We start from the raw sequence: 24942 nt of genomic DNA on the forward strand, positions 1-24942 counted from the left end.
CTTTTACAACAACGCATCTTTATTCAAACATGAAACCTAATGTCTCAAACGTTGTGATTTTTATCGTGATATAACAAAATGGATCGTACGTAATCGTTCGTAAATTGCGTAACTGCCACACATATACGTAAGTATAATATATGGCATAAACCGCTACAATGCTTATAGCTATATCGAAGAAGATACTCTGTACGTAACAATTCTCTAACCTCCACATGACCAAACTATAACTTTGGGCAACAGTGTATACAAAGCCGTATTATACATGTACGATGTATATGTACATATTTTACTCACTGTCAACAATATATATTGCCCACAAGAATATTTTAAAAGCAATTTTTGTATCTCAATACCTCAGATAGAAGAGGTAATACCAAAATTCTACAGGATATTTTGTTGTACGTAACGAATATAGCAGGAACAGATTTGGCAAACAAGAAAAGAAGTATATAAATATACATATACGCGATGTGATCTTATTTTCGAGTTATTTATGATTTATTTTGTGTATTATTCGTCTTTACCAGTTGTAGAATGATACATTGAAATCAATTCATAAGAGAGAAGAAGTTTTTATTGCATAAAGACGAATAAAAAATTTCTCTATAATGTATCGAACATAATTATTTAGAAAAAAACGGACGAATAAATGTTCTTTTTAAAGAAAAAATTAATGAATAATGAATAAGAATGAGAATAAAATTTTAGATAATAAATTATTTAAGAAGTTGCCGGCAGCTTGAATTTCCATGATATGCTGTAGAAATCAACATTTTCAACACTTCTTCCTTGGCATTTTACTGCCGCTTGGTCTTCGTCTCCGAGATATTCGCAAAAAACTGTCGGTAACACTACATGTATATTACATGTATATCTAACAGAGTCGCAAGTATCACGTAAAGTTGAGGGTTGGATGATAAAATAAAATAGCTGAGTCGTAACGCAACTATCAATTTTGCTTTTGATATTACACAAGCATAGCTGAGCGTCGTGTCGCTTGGCGATTTGTTTATGTACATCCATCAGACATTGGTGTTTTTGTCTTTGAACTCTACTTTCCGAATCTAACGATAATTAATTATTTACAACTGCGTATTCGAGACTGTAAGAATCATTGCTGATATTGGCTGAAATGTATTTAACTTGACAATAAAATATAAAGCTCGATATAAACTGTAATTTAAAAGACTTGGATTATTCTAAACCTAACTCATACCATTAATAATAATAATTTTTATTACGCAGTTCTGCAAGCGGCTATAACTCGGAGGATCCGTGGATTACCAGTCCAAGTTCGCCCAGTCTTCATATATATATTGCATGTGATTGGAAGGTGACAGTTAGGTTTACATTAGCTTTCTAAATTCGGCCACCGGAGAGTAGTTGACAAACAATACGAACATATACGGTGTTACATGTACATACGGTGTGTACATGTTACATGACACACAGTTATATGTATCATTCACCGTAGTGGTGGTACCGACAGATTTTTGCAAAGATCTCGCAAAGTAAGGCCGAGTAGTGGTAACATGCAGAGGAAAAAGTTGTTCAAAACGTCGACTTCTACGACATAGTGAAAAATCACCGAAACCCACGCTGCCAGCAGCTTTCTATATAAAAATCAAATTTTATTCGTTATTCCTTATTCGACAGACTACCGATTTTAGGATCCTGATGTACAGAGCATCTGAATTTAACCTATAAATGCGAATTGCTCGTAAACTGCCCTCCGTGTAAGAACTGCGTTGAGACAGGAATTTAATGGTTTCGCGGGTGTAATTATAGTCTTTAACTATACGTATAAGGGTCATATTTCCTATAAACGTATAAACGTATAGGGGTCATATTTCCTATAAAAGATGAATATCCTATACATGTAAATTCTATAGAATTTAAAACACGAACCGACGGTTTGACTTTTCCTGTGTTTACTGCGAGTCGGTCGAACGATATAAATAGAGAAGAACGGGAACTTGGGATAGAAAATAAAACAGAACTTGGAGAAGCGAACATTGAACAAAGAAAAAAAGCAAGTTAAGAGCTAGAAGAAGAAAAAGAAGGGGGATTAGAAGCGGAGAGTTTTCAGGAGATACGGAAGAAGACTTGAAAAGTCGGTTTTTGAGTTTTCACGAATTGATCGCCTGATTTCCAAAAATAATACAATATTACATAATTTTTGTTTCCATTTTCATTACTGAAAGTTCTGAATCGCCTAACTGCCTAAAAAAAGATTACTACTAACGAAAAAAAGTTGCAGACGAGGGCGAGCTATATAAGTTATATATGTCGGGTTTACATTAGGGTTAGGGTTGGGGGTAACGTTTATTAACACAAGTAGAAATGTTATAGTGTTGGCAATTAACCGTGGTGATTAGACACCTTGCGACGCTAATGACAATGGCCTCAGATTCGATAACGAATCCGCGGTCAACGGGATAACCAAATGCGCTTTCTTCCAAAGTCCAAGTTGTACTGCACTTGCTTGTCTATGGTACAAGTATTACTGAACTAACTCTTTGTTCAAACGTAGAATATCCACCGAGCATAAAGATGCTATGTATCTCGCTAATGCGACCTCACGAGAGAATGACTTTCCGTCACGATGATGCTGCAGAGGAAAAATATGATGGGGTGTGTCTAAGGACACGAGATCATCGGATTCGTCGAGGAAAGCCTTCGTTCGGAAAGTGAGGGAAATGGACGTTCCTGTTAATTGGTTAATTTCTATGTTGGTGGTTGAAGAAGGATGCTAACCGCCCTTGAGAGAAGGTTGCTAGCGGGGAAGCCTTGTTCTTGAGAAAAGCAGATTTCCCGTATCTTCCCGTAGTAGGTGGTAGATTTAGGGACTGTTAGGATATAGACTGTTTGTCCGTTTGAAAGACTTTAGTTAACTAAATCCTAAGATTTACATCGGCTCCTCAGATTAGCTGAACATGTACTGTGAAGATGCATCGACATCTGGTGATCATCTTGCTGGTAATCATCAAGATAATAGAGAAAGAAACCAAGTTTGTAAACCGATTTTCAATTACTTTAGATGTGAGCTTCTAAGAAGCTTGTAATGTGAACAAATTAAATTCTTGCTAAAATTTATAATTTTAAAAATTTATAATTTATAATTTTTTGTATAAAAATAAATTTATAATTTATAAATTTATAATTTTCTTTATAATTGGTCATTTAACGTTAGATACTCTTGAAGCTCTCCATCAAAGTATTAGGTCATCCCATAAGTTCGTGCCGTTTTTCGAGCGGTTATATATGTTAAGATTGTTTACATACCTTTCAGTTTCATGAAAAAATGTAATTCTCCTCTCGTTGTACAACTTCTTCCTATTTTTCATTATTCCGTCTCGATAAAAGTTCTCTTGTTTTTCTTTAAAATATGAAATGTATATACAATGGTCGGCACGAACTTATGGGATAACCTAATATATAACAGATAATAAATCACATATTAAATAAATATGAACCTATTTTAATATCATTTCTACGTGTAATTTGAGTGTTGCTATGCGTTTATTTCGGCGACAAAGATCCACGATTGTCAACAATAATAAGACTATTAAACTGTTATAAAAGTAATATAGATACATGGTTTATTAAAAAAATTATTTGCAATGTAATGCTTTGTCCTTGTTAAAGTATTTACCTCTAGAAAAACTCTACATCTTCTTTGTTTGTATACCCGTGACCTGGACATCGCTGTTACGATGAAAATAGAACTTGGTGAAGCAAAAAAGTTAACGAAAAGGAGAGGTCCATATTATTGCGTCCTTGAATATGAATGTTGTTTTTGGGTCACAAGGTCTAGAAACAAAAGAGCTATAAGTAGACTTTTATTGCTGTTTTTTGTAACTTTCAGCTAGAGTTACATACCAAGGTTAATTTTTTGGTAATGTCGTTTGCTGTCAATGTATCAACCTGCTCCCTATTATATTCTATTGTAATGTGACACTGCTAAAGTGATGATCTGGATCGGCATATACTATACCTATACTTATGCTTACTTGTATATATATTTCTATTATAAATGTATACACGCGTTCCTCTATCAGATAACCTCAACAGTCCAGAAGCACTTTTTCGGATGACAATATTATGATATCTACGTTAAACAGAAGATATCATTACATTGTCAGTCAACCCTGATAATTTCATAATTTTCTAATAATTCTATAAATTTTCTGATATTTGTATCCTTCTGTCTTGTAATCTTGTAAACTATTAAAGCGTTTTTCTGTAATTCCCAGAGGAAATTGAATACCAAGTTTCCGGTACCGTTCGAGTCCTTTTCTAATTGTAATGGCGTAAGAAAACATTTGATCCGAATAATCTATACTACACTTTATCGTATGCAAGAACAGCTAGTGGTTTCAATTTTCCAGATGATTGTTGGCTTGTAAAAGCAGCATGAATGTTGCGAATATTTCTCGCACTTGGTACCATAATGGGAGTGTGCTTTGTTGATAAATCTCACGAATCTCTCCATTTAAGGACGACAATATCATTCTTTAATGCATATATTAACGTATAAATTAATATATATATTAAATTCTAAAAAAAGCAATGACTTCTTTGGATAATATCTCTCCTGTTTTTTAAATAAATTAGTGGATAGTGTACCTCATAGATTGATAGAAGTAATAAAAAATAAGGGAAAATCCACTAAATATTCAATGAAAGGATAACAAAATTAACATTGAATTTATATTGTTTCACAACCAAAAACATAATTTTAAGAGAAAATTTAATTTTTTCCAGAGTTTGAAAAAAGACATTATTTGTTTGTTCTATCTTCAGTTTTGTTTTATATTATAATATGACATTATACAAACGATTCTTTCAATTTTTGTTTTAGCATCATGAAAAATCTGAAAATATAGTTGAGTTTATAATTATTCGCAGCAATATATCTGGTAACTAATACAAGCGTAAAAAGGTGTATAAAGAAGAGAAAAATATAACTAGCAGAAGAGTTTGAAAACGTGTCAACAAATATCCAAGAATCAGAGTTACTTTGTTATGGAACATATGGGAACACGATAACTCAATACTAAATGAATAACACAATAATTTTTATTGAACAAAACATGAAATATTTAGAAACTAATAGTACTCATATATAATAATATAGATGTATTTCATAAAGTAACAAATATGACGAGCGCTATTAGGCCGCTTGTTTCTCTTCGCAATCGATTAAGACAAACGGTATGGCGCTGTTAGGGATTTTTCGACTCTGTTATTTCAATAACCCCTGGGACTCAAACGGTTATGCTAGATTTCGACATTTCCAATTGATAAGAATGCAGTATTGGTTCGTAAATAGGTTCTTCGGCTCTTTATGTTCTTTGTTACGAAATGTAAAGCTAGATTTTAAAATGGAAATAAAATGTTTAATCCCAAATTACTCCGAAACTATGGGTCTGACAACGTCTCCGGCGTTAGTTCGAATTCGACGATCATGGCAAAAATATTATAGTTTCGAAACCCTAAAAAAATGGTTTTCGCAAATAAAATTAGCTGAAATGAAGATGAACTTCAATCTAAACTGTTGATAAATGAGATTAATTGTATTTTAGAATGCATCTTGGTGAATGCTTGATAAATTATCATACACAAAAATACAGAAATTAATATTACAAAATCATATCTTCAAATATGTAAATATAGATAAATTATTAGAGATAAATTATTAAATGGGAGTATGGGTAACTTTGGTAACTTCTTGCTATATTTTGATAATATTTAACTGTGGTAACTTTTTTAGAATATAAAGTTAATTTGTATATAAAATCATTTTAAGCTACCTATAGCGTCACATATACGCTAAATCATTTGGAGTTGCTGCTACGCCCGACCGAAACAATTCTTGAACGCAAAGGGTTAAACTATCTACAATGTAACACGTATCCTAACTTATAAAACAACACTGCATATAAACAAAAGTTGAGCGAGCTTGGATAAAGTGTCGTACATAATTATATATACAAAAGTGTAAGAAATGTAACCCATACTCCCATTTACTGCCACTCTCAATGTAATCATAATAATAAGCTTGCGTCACGTATATAGATAAGATCATATTGCTATAGACAGCAACGGTGGCAGAATGAGGATATAATTAAGGGAATCGTCCGCTGACTCTGTTTATAATTTGTTTATAATACTTTCGGTTAACCTGCTATGTGCTGGAATACTGGCACGGCAGAAGATTAAAGTTGTTCAAAAGTAAATTAACAATATGTAATGATTTATTCAAATCTTACTTGATTTCGATGTTGACAATTGACTGACAGACTGACGGATATAAAATTCTTCGGTTGACAAAATGATAACTAACTCTTCGATAGTCAAAATAGTAATTAACTCTTCGATAGACAATAGTAATTATTCGGTTGACGAACGGTAATTAATTAATATGCTCGATAGACAAATGATAATTATTGTTACTCGATAAACGAACGATTATCGTATACTATTCGATAAACGAACGGTAATTATTGTTCTTACTGACTTCTCTGAGTCGCTACATTTATATGTAAGTGTAAATAAGTAAGTTATATGTAAGTTGAGCTCTTTCTTTTGAAAATGTTTGGAAATATCCCTAACGTTTTTTCAACTGGCGACTTTGTTTATAATTTAAATTATCTTAATATCGTTATAGAAACATAATTAGGTAAATATAAATACATAGTTAGATAAGTTTTCGCAAGATATAGCTTTTAGCGGCTTTAACTGCTTTTCACTTCAAATACTGTAAACACGGTTTCAAATAAACGTTTTAAATTACCTTGATTTGAAAAAAATTATCAATTTTACTTTCGCGCTACGGATCGTGCGGGTCGCGAAACGTGACAATAATTCAATTAAAAATGAGTATCATCAACGTATTGGGCTTAGGTTGTTGCAAATGATTTTCAATACTCCGCTGAAAAAAATTCAGCGGAAAATTCGCAATTAAGAAACCGGGTAAAGTATATATAATAAAGTAAGTAAAATCAAATAGACATGTTACTTAAATATTCAAATTACGGATATCAAAAGAATTGAAAAAATGTAAATCGTTTACGGCAAAAACGCAATCCAGTCATATACAGAGGCATTGGTGACTATCGTGAGTAAAAAGGAATGCCAATTATACGTGTTTATATTGCCGTGATAGTTTACCATGAAATTCAACTTGGTCTTTTACGTCCTTTTAAAAATATGTGTGATTACCTTGGTTTCCGCGATTCAATAGAAAGAAAACATTTTCAGAAATATTTTCGTCTCGTGCACTTCGGTATAGGAAATACATTTTGAAGACTTTCAAAACGATATGTAGCTTTATATTACTTTTGCATTTAGTTATTTAATTTCCAACCTAATCTAAATATAAAAAGCGTAATGTCACATCTTCGGTTTGTATCTCTTCCGGCAATTGTTATTCCAATTATTTTTATTACAAAATTGAATTTTTACTATAAATTGAAATTGCTGGCCAATGTGAAGTTTCTTTGTCAGGGTCGAATATGTACCTACTTTATCTCTACACCCAATTGTATGCAATTGTACGCAATATTAAGACCATAAAGCTTTTCGTTCAGTCGCCATCTCACCTCACTTGTATTTCGAAACAAACTGCAGAACAGACGAACAAACGCACGAGCGAATCTCAAATGAACGATTCTGAGAGTACTGTGTGGTAGCAAACTTTCAAGCTGCTTTCAAAAAAAATTTTTTTTTATATTTAATTTGTACTTAAACTCTCAAATGGATGCGCAATTTCAGAGCACTTTCGAGGGCAAATGTCACAAGAAACCCTCAAACTGGCTTAAAGATGCTCTAGAAAAAAAACAGCCACGGAGCAGAGAGACGATGAACCTTCTGGTAAAAGGACTATGATTCTCAGTACTTACCTCAGAACTGTCAGAAAACTACGAGTAAATTATTATTTGTGAAATTTCAAAGTGTCGAGAGATTCGAATGCAGAGCTCGAAAAAAGGAATTTTTAAATTAATGAGGAAGAAGAGTTTGAAAATAAACTTCCAAAATTGACAGAATATTTTTCAGTAAATATTTTTCAATCGATGAAGCAGAAACAGAAAGATATAGAAGCCGTATATCGCTGCTTAATATTGATAGTGGAGCAATTCGCAAAAAGGTAAATTTTAGAGGAGAAGCTTTTTAAAATTTACGAAAAGATTTCCAACGAGTCATTTCAACAGCATTATAAGACTGACTAAACACAAGATATACCATTATTCGTGAAAGCAGTATGACCTTCCACTTATGGTGTCGCAAACAACTGAAGATATGAAAATATTGTCGTAAAACTCAGGTCAGAGCGATACGTAATAATTTTGTCCTGTGGCGCAAAACTGATGGAATTTTAAATTTACCCTTTTATATGATAGAAAGAAAAGCACAATGTAGATTTGCTATTCAATAAAAGCAAATTCGAAATCCTTTTAAGTTGTGCCACCATCAATGCCAAGCAGCGGTATAAGAAATCTAAATATCTTGATGATGTTAATACTTTCGATGAAAAACTGCGTGCGTTTAGCGGTTCCGTTCTACCAAATGGCGGACAAGACATTGTGAGTTGTGCTTCTATATCGCAAATGAAATACGGTAAATGATGCTTGCCCTAGCAGAAATGTTTGTTGTATCGCGTATTGTAGTTATATTTTCTCCTAGACCTTTTTCAATAAACTGAGAAATATAAGAAGAAACGTTGCGTTTGAGATACCTTTTCGTTCTAATCATTATTTAAACATGTTTAAATGTTCATAATGCAATAACAATACATGTCATTTTATTCGGGAGAGTCCACAGAATTTTTTCATCTCAACCGTAACTCAATAGCTGCTACTATAAGAACATAAAATATTTCCAAAGTTGAAAATTTGCAATTCTCTTCAAAATTGATTTTTTTGAAAATTGTGAGTTATAGGGGGAAAACGGGTTGCAAATTCGAGTGTAGCACACAAAAATCCACAAGAATCGCCTATTGAATGTTGCAGAACTAGATACGTGTCGAACAGTGAACAGATTTTATTCCACATTTTTCTCTGATTTTCGCACGTAGAATAACTTGCGTCTGTTTAGTCGGTAACTAACCAAATTTACATGTTTCAAACAGATTACCAAGATCAATTTTCTCGATAACAAAGTCTGTTATTCTTTATGTCTTTCTTGTTTTTTTCGTACAAAACTGTTTTTCGTTTGTTGATGTTATTTGACCGGATCTTATGTTTCACATATTCTAACATATTGTATTTATATAAAAATTCGCAGTATAATAATCGTTATTTTCAATGTTAAAATCATTACTAAATATTCGTTTAATTAATCTTAAAATTGCGACACAATTATGAAAAGCTAACAAAAGAATCATGTCTAGATTTTACAATCATGTCACGAATTATATTAGGTCATCCCATAAGTTCGTTCCGTTTTTCGACCGGTTATATATGTTAAGATTGTTTACATACCTTTCAGTTTCATGCAAAAATGCAATCCCCCTCTCGTTGTACAACTTCTTCCCATTTTTCATTATTCCGTCTCGATAAAAGTTCTCTTGTTTTTTTTTTTTTTTTTTAAATATGAAATGTAAACACAAAGGTCGGCACGGACTTATGGGATGACCTAATATATATGTGTGTGTAATGTACAAGTCCCGTTTTATTTTCTATCCTAAATCCCCGTCCTTCTCTATTTATATCGTTCGACCGACTCCCAGTAAACACAGGGAAAGTCAAACTGTCGGTTGGTATTCTAAATTCTATAGAATTTACATATATATATATAATGTTTTTTGCCCAAGAAAAATATAAATTACATATGTGATTTGATATGACACAATAAACGACGAATTTCTGTTTGAAAGTGGTTTTGGTAAAAGTACCGTTACGCGACAGTACGACGTAGCCATACCATATTTTGTGTTGGGTTTACATTTTTAACATTACAATTTGTAATTTAATTTAAGCCATTTAAAATCGGTACTTTTATACGATATTGTCTTCTCTTTCTTTTTCTGTTCTGAAAACTTGGTCGCGAAACAGGACAGATCGGTGGCCTATTTTTAGTTCCTGCGGGGCTGAATGAGCGGCGAGCGAAGGAAGGGGGAGGGGGAGGAGCATGGCACGAAATGATTTTTGCGCAGTGATCGCGTACGAGTACCGCCTATAGGCTCGAAGCGTAGCCAATCACTGAGCAATATTAATCCGTCGTCGTCATTATCTAAGCGATCGCCGTAGAGTTCGATAACATTCACTGACCATTATCTGGTACGCAGTAGAGTGCGCGTTGTACGAGAATTTACTGAAAGCTTTAATTTTTCTATCTAGAAAATTAACTTATTAAGTTTCTATAAAAAGAAATTGATTTAACGTGGACTGATATTTTATACATAAACGTTTATAAAATGAAAAGATATCCGTACGCGTATTAGCTTTGTGTAAATAATTCTAACCTAAAAATTTGTACAATAATAGATAGGGTAACGCAGTAACTGGACAGAAAATTATTCTACATATAAAGGTAAGTCACGAAAACAAATATATTTAATCTTCTTATTTTAGGTCGCTTTTTATTTTTATTACATTTTTGGTTTCTATATACGTAACATGTAGAAACCTGTAGAAATCTTGTCGTATTGAACTATATAACTTTTGTATTGTCTCCGATAACAATTTCGTCCATATGTCCATAACTATATTCCGAGCTATGAAAAATAAGCGGTCGCTAGTTGTTTGTGCTAGTTGTTCGATTTTTGTCAAGCCGACTCGAAGTTAGACTGTTCGCTGATGCTAATACAGTGCTAAACAGGAATGTTGGCACAGCCCGGATCTTCGTACAAAATTTTCTGTAAATCTGTAAAGGAAGTAATTCTCTATTTAATCCTTTTGTAAAATATAACTGAGGTGGTAAGTCGTAATAGGTGCGGAAGGAATACTCAGATGTTCAACAAAAAGTTTATCACTATTAACAATCAACCAGTCAACAATTTATACGATCCACACTTATGATTAACCATCGAGAGTTTACAATCGCGTATCTCGGCTTGTGTTTGCTTCGCTATGATGCTGAATCTTTCGCACTTTGCGGCTTGAGGCAGAATGACTCTTTTGTTCGAAACCAAACGGATTCTTTCCTACGATATCCCTACTACACACGCGTTTATTAGATGTACCGCGGCGGTTGCCGCGCATGCATTCTTCCGAACATTCGGCGAAAGAACCGTAGGGATATCGATGGCACGTCGGCCTTACGCTTTCAAGGTATAGCGCTTTGTGTCGCGAAGCCGTTGGAAAGTTCCGTGCTCGAGTGCCGCCACATAACTTTCAACTCTAAAGTTTAAATATACTATGAATCATGAAGTTTAAAAATGGTTACAGTAAAGAAAAAATATAAAATACACGCTCCTGTACGAACGAGAGGACTCTAAGAAGAGATCGATCAAGTTGTACCTGAGCCTATTAACGACCATAGAATGTACACCGACACGACGAAGAAGAAGGAGGATGTCTCCTTTAGATGCACCGAGGAATTCACCAGCGATTCTATCGGACAACCAATCGCGAGACAATTCGCACGGTCTTCAGAGAGGATCTCAAAATAATCTGCTTACGGCTTCTCATAGCAGAGACTCTAGTTACTCTGTGGCCTCTGGAACCGCTTCGATCTCGACTTCTATGGCTTGTCAGAGAGTTGCCAGCGCCCGGTCCTCCATGCACTCTCCTATGGGTTTGATGTCCTTAGGAAATCAGGGAATTAGGGAATTGTTTGGTCGGCAACATGCTGCAAAACGCGAGTCCGATCTACGGTTTCAAAGTCATTCGAGGTAGGCCAGTCAGGATTCCAGTCACTATCAAACTTCGACGTCTACGGTTAAGGCAAATATCGCGCCTCGATCGTATCTGCTAGGTGAGCCACATCTACAGAACGAGCAGTCAGGCGGTCCTTACTACTACTCCGATCTCCTTGTCCTGTTTTTGCAATCAGGTTTTCAGGACAGAAGTGTGACAGGAAGTGTAAACCTAAAAAAAATGTAATATTGCATGGCTATGTCGTACCGTCGTGTATCGGTACTTTTGCCTGGACCACCTCACAACCGAATTCATCGTTTATAATGGTATATAATCACATATGTAATACACAAAAATTGGTACAAAAAACACTATTAAAGAAATACTCCGATCTCCAAGGTAGCGTAAACGCCGTAGACACCTTCGAGTCGATGAAGTCGATCGGTCATTCTTCCAGATTGCCTTAACTAAACAATCAAAGAAACGACGCTTCCGTGTTAAACAAAAGGAACGATATAGGACGTATCTTGAATCCAATTTCCAGGCAAATGCCCAGACACGTTCAAGTGAATGACTGGCCAATTGTTGAGCGACTACAAAGTCGATCTCGTGGACAAGAAGAACTTTTGCGAAGCCGATACTCTGAGGAGTGTAAAATCTACCGATCCTTTGCCTGATATCTCGTCGACAGAGATTAGCACGAGGAATCTGTATCCGCATGGCCTCTCGCGATAAGTCGAACAATCAGTCGAACAGCCGAAACACGTTCGAGTTGATGCTTGAAACGCAGACGTCCCATCGAAGGTCTAGGCCTTTGGAGGGCTTTTGGGACGACGTCGGACTTCAAAATCTGGCAGAACAGAGGAACAGAAACAACCGAGTAGCAACGGTTCCGCCTACTCAGGTTGAGGAAGAAGCGCCGCAGGACGTGTGTGACATCGATAGCGGTTCTACGTCGAACAGTTTCAACGTCGATGACCCCTGGGAGCAGGACTCCTTATGGAGAGAAAGTCTCTCTATTTGTTTGCTTCGCTGTTTGCTTTGCTTTGCTGTTTGCTTCGCGTAATCCTTCGCACTTCGCAGCTGGGGGCAGACTGAATCTCTTTGATTCAAAAGCCACGCCGATTCTTTTCTTTGTTGGCCATCGATATCGTGCGCGTTTGTTAGAAGTCCGCGACGGTTGCCGCGTTGCGTTCTCCAGAAGATTCGGCGAAAGAGCCGTAGGGATATCGATGGCACATTAGGCTTGTCGGCATAGCGCTTTAAAGATAAAACGCTTTGTGCCGTTGGAAATTTCCGAGGTCGAGTGCCGCCACAATATAAACAGACATTAACAACAAAGATCGATATATCAAACGCATAGACAGAAATAATCAACGTGCTCCAAAAAACTAACAGAAGCAAACTATCGTTATCCGAATGGAACAACAGCATCAGATGTGTCGTCTAGTTACCCAAACCCATCGTCTAGTTATTCAAAGCACAATCGAATCCATGCACGACGCACAATTATCAAGCGGACAGCCAACCGTAGCAGCGACGGCGAAACGGCGACGGCGATGATAGTGGCAACGGCAGCAGCAGACCGGTAAACAATCGAAATATCAGGACTTTTATTCGCTGTGGAAAGCTGCCGCCCTTCCCAGCCATTGAAACCTAGTTGGAATACCCAGTGTGGTGTTAACAAAAGAGAGGCAGCTGCCGCAGAAGGCTTAGCACACAGACTGTCCGCCTGCGATTAGGTATTGGAGAATGCACGCGAGCACATACACGGGCAGATCGGACCAGAGGTTGCACACGGCACGACACTCGCCACTCAGTCAGTCGGCCGATACCGTTCCGGACGACACCACGCGTCATTCTCTCGGCTCGCTACTCCAATCCACTCTCCGTGTGGATCGAGATCTACCGCGAGCTTCACCGCAATCTACGAAGTTCAGTTTCGCGTAATTCTTTCTTTATTCTTTCCCATCTTCTTCTTCCGAAGGATTTTTCGTTTTGGAACAGTTTATAGGTAGTTTTGTGAGTTCCGAGAACCTTGCCTTTTGGCAATCTGTGAATGTTGGTAGGTTTTCCAACAGATATATACGAACAGTTTTGGAATTTTCTTGATTCTTTTTTGAAAACAGTAAGAGATTGTCTTTCTCTTTAAAGGTTTATTTTGCTGCGTATTATAATTATCGAAAGGCTGCATCGAATAGACATAAATAATTTCTATGGTAAATTTGTTATCTAAACATCGATCTAAACCTAGACCTTCGTAAAAATTTCATCTTTCCGCTTTGATGCGATCAGAGCTACACTTTGTCGATTAAAAGCGACGTAATTATTGAAATTATTGAAATACGCGTATGATGGAAATGCTGGGTCCGAGGAATGTTACGTCTCGTTTAGAAATTCGATTGGAAACCGATTGAAAAGCGCTGAAAATCCAACTGAATCGGGATTATTTACGGGGTATCGATGAAACGCCTTCGAATAACGTCGGCAACGTTTATTTACGAACTGCTAACGATGCATTTGAACGACGAACGTTAAACCGCCTGAATTCGGTTTTTTAAAAACAGTACTAGCGATATCGCAAATTTTATTCCGATCACCATCGATTTTAATCGCTATTTGGTTAAAGTTTAGATGAAATATAAGAAAATGGAAATTAATCTCAACGATCGGAGAGTGAAATTCTCTTTTCTCATACATTGTCTATCTTTTAGGAATATTTTATTCGTTGCAGAGTTTTAATATATTCCGAACTTGGGTTTCTCAAGATACCAGCGCGGTTAATTTGCCAAAATTCGTTTCTTTCTTTTCTTCGAGTTACCTGGCATCGTCCGTTGTGATTATTAGCCAGCGACCTACAGTTTTGCTGGATTGCAGTTTTAAATCTTAGACTCGCTAGCACAGGTGAACGTTAGTGTTTAAACAAGTGTCTGCTTGTTTCTTTTAAGTTCGATATTCTTCTATCATCTAAAATGCTGTAATTATTAAGTTCAAAGTTCTTGTATGAAAACTTTAACGTTGAACTGAAAGAAGTGCACGATGTTCGTTGCTAACTTTATTTAACAGAACTTTAAATTTTAAACGTTCGTTCGAGGAATTCCTAAGAATAAAGAAATTAAAAAGATAAAAAAGTCGCGCATTCGCTTTTAAAATATTCGAATAAAAGAAAAAGTCCATTTTCATTAGACGGCGCAAGAAAGTCAGATACCTTCTTCATATTTCAAAGCAAATATCGATAAACATGCAGTTAATAAATTTTGTTTCTGGTCTTACTTTCGTTGAGGTTTATTTTAGCAAATTTATTGAAAATTTTTCTATCTACGATACGGGGAATTTGTGAAAATAGCGGATAGCGACAAATTATTTGCGTTGTCAAGCGATATAAACAGTGATACTGATATAACTCCTCGTAAAGACGATGTTGAATTTAGTAAAGATCGATTATTTCGTCAGGTTCGTCAAGAATCGTCAAGTCGTAGAATTTGTAACTTCTTTCATATGCATATAAAAAGAATTGGGGAACAATATACACCGATGATATTCTTTGTTCAGCTATGTGGTATCCTCAGGTATTGGCCACGGCAAATTTTAATAGAGAAATAATGCTTTGGAGATTAGAAGTGGGTCAACCGTATCGAAAATATAAAGTTAACGAACCAATCTAGAATAATATGAGAAATGTTAAAATAATATAAAAATTACATTTCTAGAAATAACGTGCTGTAATAAGCAATCTTAACTAATCAGTGTTATATGGATTTAGGATAAGATACCACAAAGATGAAATAACGTATAAAATAAAAAAACCTGAACAAGTTACGAACGAATTCATTTCGAAACATGGTATTGCAATTGTACTTTTCTAAAACAGATTTGAATCATAATGATAAATGTTTATGAGCTATGATATTTTTAAATGCTCGGACGGTTAGGCCTGATGTTGGAACATTGTTAGTTTCTCTTGATTCAGGATATGTACAAGTGTGGACTCATCACCCGGATTTCTACAAGCTTTCTCAGTTATTCGTTCTATACGTGATTGTGCATTAGCATTAGTAACTGATCCTAAAAATCATTTTATTGTAACAGGTAAAAAAGGAAAGCATTTAATTTCTACAACATTATTTATTTATTATAAGATTACTTTTTGTATGTGACGAGATACTTCATTGCGACAAAATATTTAATATAAAAGAAAAGATAAAGCCAGAAAATATGATTAGAGAGTAAGACCACTTAAAAAGATTTAGGACACAATTCTGGATACATTAAAGTTTGGTATCTCGCGAATTATTACACAATAGTGATAACAAGTCAAATCTAATAAAATTTACTTTTCATTAAAAAATCGTACCAGAACAGTTATTTATTAATTCTTAAGAAGATACATATAAATAAGAAAATATGGTAAAATTTGATTAGTATAATAAAAATAATATATGTCTATGATCATTCTAAAATATAAAAAGTGAAATAGCCTTACGTTCATTGATATATTAAGAACACATACATATTTTAATGATAGTTGTGTAACATCATATCTATATTACACGCAAGGTATGATAAGTATTCTTGTTCTAAGGCACAATATGATTTCATATGAACAACATTCAGTTTAACAAATTATACCTTTTGTTCGGTTTTCATCATGGAATAACATGGTGGTGTCTTCCAAATTGCACTGGACGTTCTAATCTATTCCTATCTACATTTTGAAACATTTTAGTCAAATCCAGTGTGCACTTTCTACTATCAAAGAATTTATGAACTGCTTTCTCTGGAATATATTGTTGCGTTGTAAATTGATTTTTACGTATGTGCGCTAAAATTGATAAAAATTCGAGTACTCTATGCACTCTAATGTTTATTAACTTATTAAGTAAAACAATACTTATATTGTGCCCAAAGTGGAATTGTATGTTTTGGCCTCGATTCATCATCCGATTCATTGTCGTCAGATTCACTATCTAAAATGTAAGTGGTTCGACCATGCTGTTTGGAGCCATATTTTGCCTAAAATATTGAATGAATAATAGCTTGTGCTTTTATAACAGAAGAATACTTTGATATTGTTTGTAATGTTATCTGTGATGTAAGCATCTGTTCATTACTTCAGCTGCAGTTTGTCGTTTAGCTCTTTCTTTTCGTCTTTCAGCTTCTTATTCTCGACGTCTTTGTTCGGTTAATATTCGTTCCGCCTTTTCTTGTTCTTGTAAACATTGTAAACGCTGTTGCTCTTCTTCTTTTCTTCTTTCTTGCTTTTCCTGCGAATTAATCCAACTGTAGTTTAATTTTCTATACTATATAAAAATCAATATCTTTTTCGCTATCCTTATTTTTGTACACATTCATCTTTTAAATTATCAATTTTATACCCGAGCTCGTTGTAATTGAGCTAGACGTTTCTTCTTCCGTTTTTGGCGCTGTCTCTCTTGCATTTGTTTTGCTAAATGTGATTTTTGTACTAATTTATGTGCAATCGCTTCCTCTGCAATGTTTGCATTTTTCAAAGCTTTTGTTTGTGCAATAGCTCGAGTATTTTGTTCTCGTGTTTTTGTTCTAGTTATTCTAGTTGAGCAAGTTTCGAAGTGTTCGTGCCTGCCTGTTCAAATGCTTCAATTTTTTCCTTTACTGATACCTTGGCATATGGATCGAATAGAGCACTCGATTTATACGTATTCTTTTTTATCTAAAATTCAGTAACTGAATCCTTTTCCTCCGAAGATGGTTGTATTTCATCTTCGCCCAATATCATAGATCTGTTCTGCCGCTTTTGAATTTCTTGTTTCTTAATATTTGCTTGAAACTTTTTCATTTCAGAGGATGACTCATCTTCTTCTTTTAGCTGCTGCATCTTCGTGTTTGCACCCCGTGAAAAAATTCTCCTTCTATTACTATTTCTTGTTGTCATTGAAGACATTTCTGGCTGTATTGCATCTTCTCTTATAGAAAGATGATTCTGTGAATGTGTCTGTGAAGTATCCGCGATCTTCCTTGAAATCAAACAAAGAAATAAATAATAAAGAAGAAATAACACAAGGCCCTACAAAATATAGTATGTTTTGTACTAGTTACTATGTTTTGTAGGGCCTTGCGTTATTTCTTCTTCTAAACTACTTCTAGCACTTTTACTTTTTTTAGATCGGCTTTCACGTTTCCTCTAAAAATTTAGAATATATTTAACAACGTTACAATAGAATTTATATACACAATGTACATACATTAAGCAATTAGATTTCAACATATTAATTAACCGATATCAAGCATTATTGGATACTATATATAAAGGCTAGTATTGATTAGTAACATAAGATTTGGGGTAAGATTAAAAGTATTAAATTTCATCATAATATGATACAAACATTTATATTACTGTCTAGAGTTAACAACCCTCGTAATTTTGCAGCGACTGACATTGACCGCTGCTTTTTAATGTTAGCTGTAGCTTTCCTTGAAGCCTCTCTTTTTGCTCGGCCAATTGTTGTTTCCACCACATCCCCAGTTTTTATATTTTTATTTTCTGCTTTATCATGTATTGCAGTAGAATCTGATACTGTATTATCAATATTGATAATATCATTTTCTGGGATAATTTCTATACGATGATAACCTTTTTTCTTCAAAACTTTCGGCGTAGTTGAAGTTGAAGGACCAGGTTGTGGTGTTTGAGCAATTGAATCATGTAAAGAATCCAAAGTATCTTCAAAATGGTCGTTAACAGATTTTTTAATACCCAAGCAATATATATTCAATATACCTTTAGTAATCAGTGCTTTAATCCGACTCTTTGATCTAGTATCCATATTTAAAATCTACAAGTAAATTCTTTATAAGTATTTAATATATACATTAAACTATACTTTTTAATAATACATACCATAATTTAATACTATGCTTGAAATTATGACATATATAACAATTAATACAAACACATTGCGTTTACTTCTATTAACTTAGAAGCATATGTAAATTATTTTTCAAAAGAAAAATATACATATGAAACAATAATAAAATAATGAAGTAACGTTGAGAATAGAATCTAGTTTAATTACACACATATACGCTTTTAACAACTCCATTCTTATCAGTTTTATTAAATTTATAGTGAAGCTTACAATTACACTAATGTCAATGAATATTAACGTATATGTTTATTATTACACTGAATAAAAATGAAAATACTGTAATGGAAAATACAAAATACTTTAATGGAAATAAAATAAGTAAATAGCGAAACATTTATTAATATTATATTATATATATATTAGTATTATATTGTTATAATATTTATTAATATTTACTTACTTTTTACGTTTGCATAAAAACTATAAAATTGTAGATATAAACTTTAATAACTGAGATAAAACAAGTCACAGAAATTAGTATCTTTCAATGGCAAAATGCGTTAAAGGAAGTGTCACAAGCGAGACTGTGCCAGTTTTCCTCCTTGAAAGTACATGCAGCGACACATAAGTTAGAGGATAATTCAAATCTTGTTGCTGTTTGTTGCTTCGGCCCATCAATATCGTTAGGATACATAGAATGTAATAATAGATAAACTCCGGGCAAAACAATGACAAAACAATATAATAATAATAATTAATAACTAAATAAGTAATAATAACATCGTATTGTTGTGTATACATGTGATTAATGTTACACATTTCGTATGTATGTACGTAATATGTCATATTATATAGATTATGGATCTTTACCATAACTTAACACAATTATTTGTTTACTATATTTACAATTTGATTACTAAAAACTACGTAATATGTTTTAAAATCATTAATAAAGTTGTATAAATATAATATGTTTAATGAATTTTTTGTAGAAAGTTTTATTTATTATTAATGAAGCTTTCTTTTTTTTCGTGGAGGAAACCTCCATAGGCGCCCAGCGTCCTCTTCCCGGAGGGCGCTGGGTATTGCCGGATTCGTAACGGCTAAAACCTCCACGGTGATCGGCCTGACGATTGCTAGGAGAGCTCCGGGATCATCTTTTCGTATTGCTGCTAGGGCACTTCTTCGTCTTCCCTCTGATGGTGTAATCGGGAGTCATCCTTGGTTGATTGAGCTCTTAGGAGGAACCACTCCTCCTAACGCCAAGCTGCCTGGGCTGTCGTGCAAGTCCGGAGGAGAGGCCCGACCCTCTTCGGCGTGACGGCACTCTCGATGGGTGTTGTCCTCTCACCCTTTCTCTCTCGGCGCGTTTTTCTGCGAGCATGACTTACTCGCAGTAGGAGCGGACGGCGATGTATTCCTATTGATCCCTCAGCATGGCTTCTATGATCGCCTCTCGGGGGTCAAGCTCTCGCCGATGACGAGTCGTAGGACACGGTGCGGTTCCTCCCACGCCGGGCAGAACTCCAGCGAGTGCTGTGCCGTGTCTTCCTCTTCCTCGCAGTGGTGGCACGTACTAGTCACCGAATCCTTAGCAGGAACTCCCCGAACGCTTCGTGCCCCGTGAGTACCTGCGTCATCCTGTACGTCAACGGGTGCCCGCCACGATCTCTCCAGGCCTCCCAGTTTGGTAGGACCGCTTCAACGGCCCGATGAGGCCGCACCGTATCCTCGACGGCGAGCTGACTGCGCCACCGTTCCAAGTATCGAGCCTTGCCTCCCACCGGACGTCGCGGGCCGACTGGATGGCAGAGGGCGTATCCCCGCCCGAGCACAGGTCCTGCAGTTGATGGTACACCCGTCGAAGCGATAGGACCTGGAGCTCGAACGGAGGAGACATCGCCAGGACAGTCGCCGACGCATATGATATCGCCCGGTATCCCCTTACGATCCTAATGGTGGTCGTCCTATGAAGGCTCCTCAGCAGGAGTAGACTGCGTCGACTTTTCATCAGATCCTTTGTCCACAGCGGAGCCCCGTACAGGACCTGAGAACGGATGACCCCTCATGCAATCGGCGCACTCCGACTTCTGCCTCACCGACATTCGGCAGCAGCCCACATAGAGCGTTGGCTGTCGTCGCCACTTTGGGAACCAGGAGCTTGAAGTGCGACCCGAACGTCCATTGACTATGGATGGTGAGGCCCAAGTATTTCATCCGAGGTCCTGCCTTAACCTCCTCTCCGCTTATGTCCAAACACTGGTCGGGTGGAGGAGCTCCTCTACGTCGGTAGTCATAAAGCCATATGGCCTCTGACTTGGCTGGGGACACCTTCAGGCCCAGCCTCCGTATAGCCTGTATCACTCAAGCGGCGGCAGGCTCTCCGTGACGGAGCGTCTCGTGCCACCAGCGTCCTCCGACCAAGACCAATGTGTCGTCCGCATAACACACCATGCCTGAGTCTGGGGATATGGGGCAATGAAGCATCGCGTCGTATCCGATGATCCACAGAATCGGACCCAAAACCGAACCCTGCGGAACCCTCTTCTCCATCGTTGCCGGTGTAACCGACCCATCTGTAGGCCCGTATGACACGAACATACTCCTTCGCTAGGGATGAACGTATGAGTTTCTCGGATATTTTGAGCATTAGCAGACGAATAAGGCAGAATTGGAAAAAGAGTTCCGTCATGGATTGGTACTCTGCTTCTAATCATTTATATTTATTACATGAGTTTTCGGTAAATAGAAAGAATCCAGCGGGGGCAGTTTTAAATACTTGACGAAAAATGTTAACGAGGGAAAATTCCTGAGGAGGTTTGATGAAAATATAAATTTTATGGTTAATGACGACGCGACAATCAATTTCAGAAACGATTGGAACGTATATATGTCGACGAATTGAAGAAGATTTTACCGCCGTGAGGGAGGAGAAGCGTTAACCATTGGTGGAGCGACGAGTTGTCCGGGTTGAGAATGGCAATTCTAAGACTAAGAAAATAAGCTTAGCGGGCAGTGGCAGCTGGGAGAGACAATGTTGGCCTCAAGGTAAACGAATTCAAGGGTCTCTAATATCCTGTCCCAGAATATGGTGTTGAATGAATTGACTATGTCTAAAGAGACTGCCATTGCTAGCTCACCTCGGGAAACCATGACTCGTGACATATCTCGCATCCGGTTCACCGCATCCATCGTCTATACCTCCATCGTCAAACATCTTCTCCACGCCACGCATGTGCTGGTTGAGCACATGTTAAGTAAGAGGAGCGCGATTCCCGCATCCCAGTCTGACAGCACCCGGCCACGAACAATCTGTCCTTGTGTTCCCCCATTGCGAGGAGTGAGCATTAAAGTCCCCCAGGAGGAGGACCTGATGTGGAAGGTGTCGTCTCACGCAATCGCCAACCTCGTCCAGGAACTCCTCAAACGCGACCAGGCCACTGTTTGGAGAGACATGTACGCCCACCACCACCATTCCACTCGATCGCGGCATAACCCTTGCCCTGTTCGAGTAGGATCCCCGCGGCGGGTGTGCCCGGTGCTGACGTCCACATCATAGCGACTAAGCCGTCCAGGTCTCCGACCCAGTTAGGGATGTCTAGTATACGATAGGGCTCGACTACCACCGCCAGGGCAATCCTGTTCTCCCTTATCGTCTGGAAGAGCAGGTCTTGTGCCTGTTTCGATCGTCCCAAGTTGGTCTGGAGGAGCCGTATGAATCTACTTTATTAAGTCCATATCCATGGCCTCCCCCGGCCATCTGCCCCATTCGTGATCCTTTCTTCTTCTTGCGGTAGATCTCTCGCGTTGTCGCCCCATGCTCTGGCTCAGTCCCTTTAGTTTTCGGCGGAACGCATGCCGCCCCTCCCATTCTGTGGGTGGTGGCCGCACCAAGCGACTCACAGAGCGGGCACCTGGACACGGAGGCAGAGCAGCTCTTGGCCTGATGACCGATGCCTCCGCACCTGTAGCATAGCTGCCCCCGATCTACCGTAGATCCGCAGGTCACTCTCACGTGTCCTAGCTCTAAGTATCTATAACATCTTAAGGGCTTCTTCGGGATGGCTTCGTCCCTCGCCATTGACCAGCCCACAAGACTTAGATTCCGCGTTGTTGCTGTCGCGCATCTTATCCATGCTGACCCAAGGCCACCTCTGGAAATCTTGATGTCTCCTACTCGAACTTCCAGTGCTTTGCATCCTCCGGCCCTCGTCAGGGTGTCTCGAAGTTCTTCCTTGCCGACCGAGATGTCGATCTTAGTTACCCTCAGATTGGCCGTTCTTGTTGGGACCACAACTTTCATTGTGGTCGGATCCAGGGCTTTTGTCAACCGCACTGCAAGTGCGAGTGCCATCTCCCTCTCTCTGTCCCCGGGAACTTCTAGAATGAGCCTCCCAATCATCGCCTTCTTGATTTTAACTTGTTCAATACAGAATTCGGGCAGCGGAACTTTCTGTCTAGCTGTCGCCAGCATTTCGGCATATGATATTTTCGTCCCCTCACTCAGCGTTAGGGTCACCGCAGATAACCGCGGAGGGGGAAGGAGCATCACCTTCCTGGTCCCCTGCACCGACCCTCCTGTTGGGGTTAATTGTGAGGTCCTAGGTACCTTGGCAGCAGCTGGTCTCTTCGCAACCTTTCTCTTTCTCTTATGCTCGATCACCTTCCATTCACCACCCTTTTGCCCCTTCGAGGGCGATGATATTTGGGTGGCATTGCCTTGTCAACTCCACCGTGCCCGCGGCAATGGTGCTTGCTACCTCCTTTAAGGTTTTAATGTATGTGTTCTTCATTATCTCCTCTACTTGCCGAATTAGTTCAGCTCCTATGTCCGCTGTGGGGGATGTTCTCATCTCCGAGGTCAGTTCCATAGGTATGTCTGGAACTGTGGGTGTCAGCTTCTTTTTTCTTTCCCTGGACGTCTCTACTGAGGATGGGGCCACATAGGCCATCAGCTCTTCGACGTCCGAACTCAAACTTCCCTGCAAATTTCCAGCCGTGGTGTTTCTTGCATCTGATTCGACGCTTCGAGCCATTACCAGATCCATGTCTGAACCCTCTAGTTTATCCACCCTACTTGCGAGCTTCATGGATTTTCTGGTTACCTTTGATGCAAGCTCCATTCCTTCCTCCATATCCTGCTTTCTACTCGTGGTACTCTCCTCGTCGGACGCGGAGGCCCGTCCGGTGACCATCAATTATTATTAATGAAGCTGATTAAATTCCATATCTAAATCATTTTGTCAATTTTGTTATTTGTTATCGCATCAAAGCATGTCTTTTTGTAGATCATATTATAACAATGTTTCCATATATGAATAAAAGCTACACTAAAACTTTCTTGTAGGAACGCGTACATTTCTCTTAATATTCCTAAAAGTAAACTTTTGGAAAAAATAGCAATTTCTTTAATATGTAAAATTTAAAATTTTATTATTATTATGAATTAATATTTGTATAATGTACATTGTTATTATTTATAATATAAGTCTACAAGCCACTATAAAAGTCTATTCAGTTAATGTTTCTAAAGCTTTGCGGAACTTGTAATAGATGGTAATGTAATAGGTTAAAAAGAATTGGTGCAATTTGTACATTATATAACTTTAAATATTGAAGGAAATAGAGGTGACAAAATGGAAAATACAAATTTAGAAAAGTAAGCTAAAAATATAGCTCAGTTTATGAACTATTATTAATAAAAACATTTACATTTTAAGAGATTATTATATTACAGTCATATAAAATATATGATTTTTTAAATTCTACAAATTCTTCTTACAAACTAATGTATGTTATAAACTACATATAATGTTCATATTTTCATGCATTCAATAACAATAAGTAATATATCACAAAAAAAAGTTAAATACTAAATACATGTTTACGGAACACGATTTTAAAGAATAAAATATTTATAATTTATAACATACTTATGTACATACATGTAAATAATATATGTATATAAATAAATAATAAATATAACATTTAAGTGTACATTAAATTTATAATGGACAGTTTTATAACGTCTGCGTTCTTGTAATAAATAAATTTTCTTATTTTTTATCTAGTGATTAATATCTAGTGATTAATAGGCCTCTTATATTGCTTTTGAATTTAAAAAATCTTATGATTTATATATTTTAAAAACTTTTATATTCATGGTAAAAATATCGTGTATTTATTTTATTGTATACCTACTATTATTTGTTGTTCGATTTAATTCAAATTTGATAGTAGAATTTCTTGAGAAACCTGTACTACTTTGAGCATAAAGTTGTAATACTTCT

The 24942-nt window shown here is 36.9% G+C and overlaps 1 protein-coding gene and 1 long non-coding RNA gene across 2 annotated transcripts; both read right to left on the bottom strand.

The window, feature by feature from the left end:
- Positions 1-3372: 3372 nt before the first annotated feature.
- LOC126927405 (uncharacterized) lies at positions 3373-6597 on the bottom strand. Its single transcript, XR_007715446.1, has 3 exons — positions 6279-6597; positions 3886-4114; positions 3373-3816 (listed from the first exon to the last, which is right to left on the bottom strand). It is a non-coding gene; the product is annotated as an uncharacterized LOC126927405 (long non-coding RNA).
- A 9555-nt stretch (positions 6598-16152) lies between these two features.
- LOC126927391 (inner centromere protein-like) lies at positions 16153-19182 on the bottom strand. Its single transcript, XM_050743546.1, is given in 9 exon segments — positions 16153-16501; positions 16504-16629; positions 16694-16843; positions 16906-17071; positions 17183-17295; positions 17406-17496; positions 17608-17747; positions 17883-17967; positions 18155-19182. Coding segments are annotated over 9 exon segments (1398 nt in total). The 5' UTR covers positions 18611-19182; the 3' UTR covers positions 16153-16430.
- Between the last annotated feature and the right edge of the window lie 5760 nt (positions 19183-24942).

The sequence above is a fragment of the Bombus affinis genome, unplaced genomic scaffold (genome assembly GCF_024516045.1).
Source record: "Bombus affinis isolate iyBomAffi1 unplaced genomic scaffold, iyBomAffi1.2 ctg00000099.1, whole genome shotgun sequence".
In the NCBI taxonomy this organism is placed as follows: domain Eukaryota; kingdom Metazoa; phylum Arthropoda; class Insecta; order Hymenoptera; family Apidae; genus Bombus; species Bombus affinis.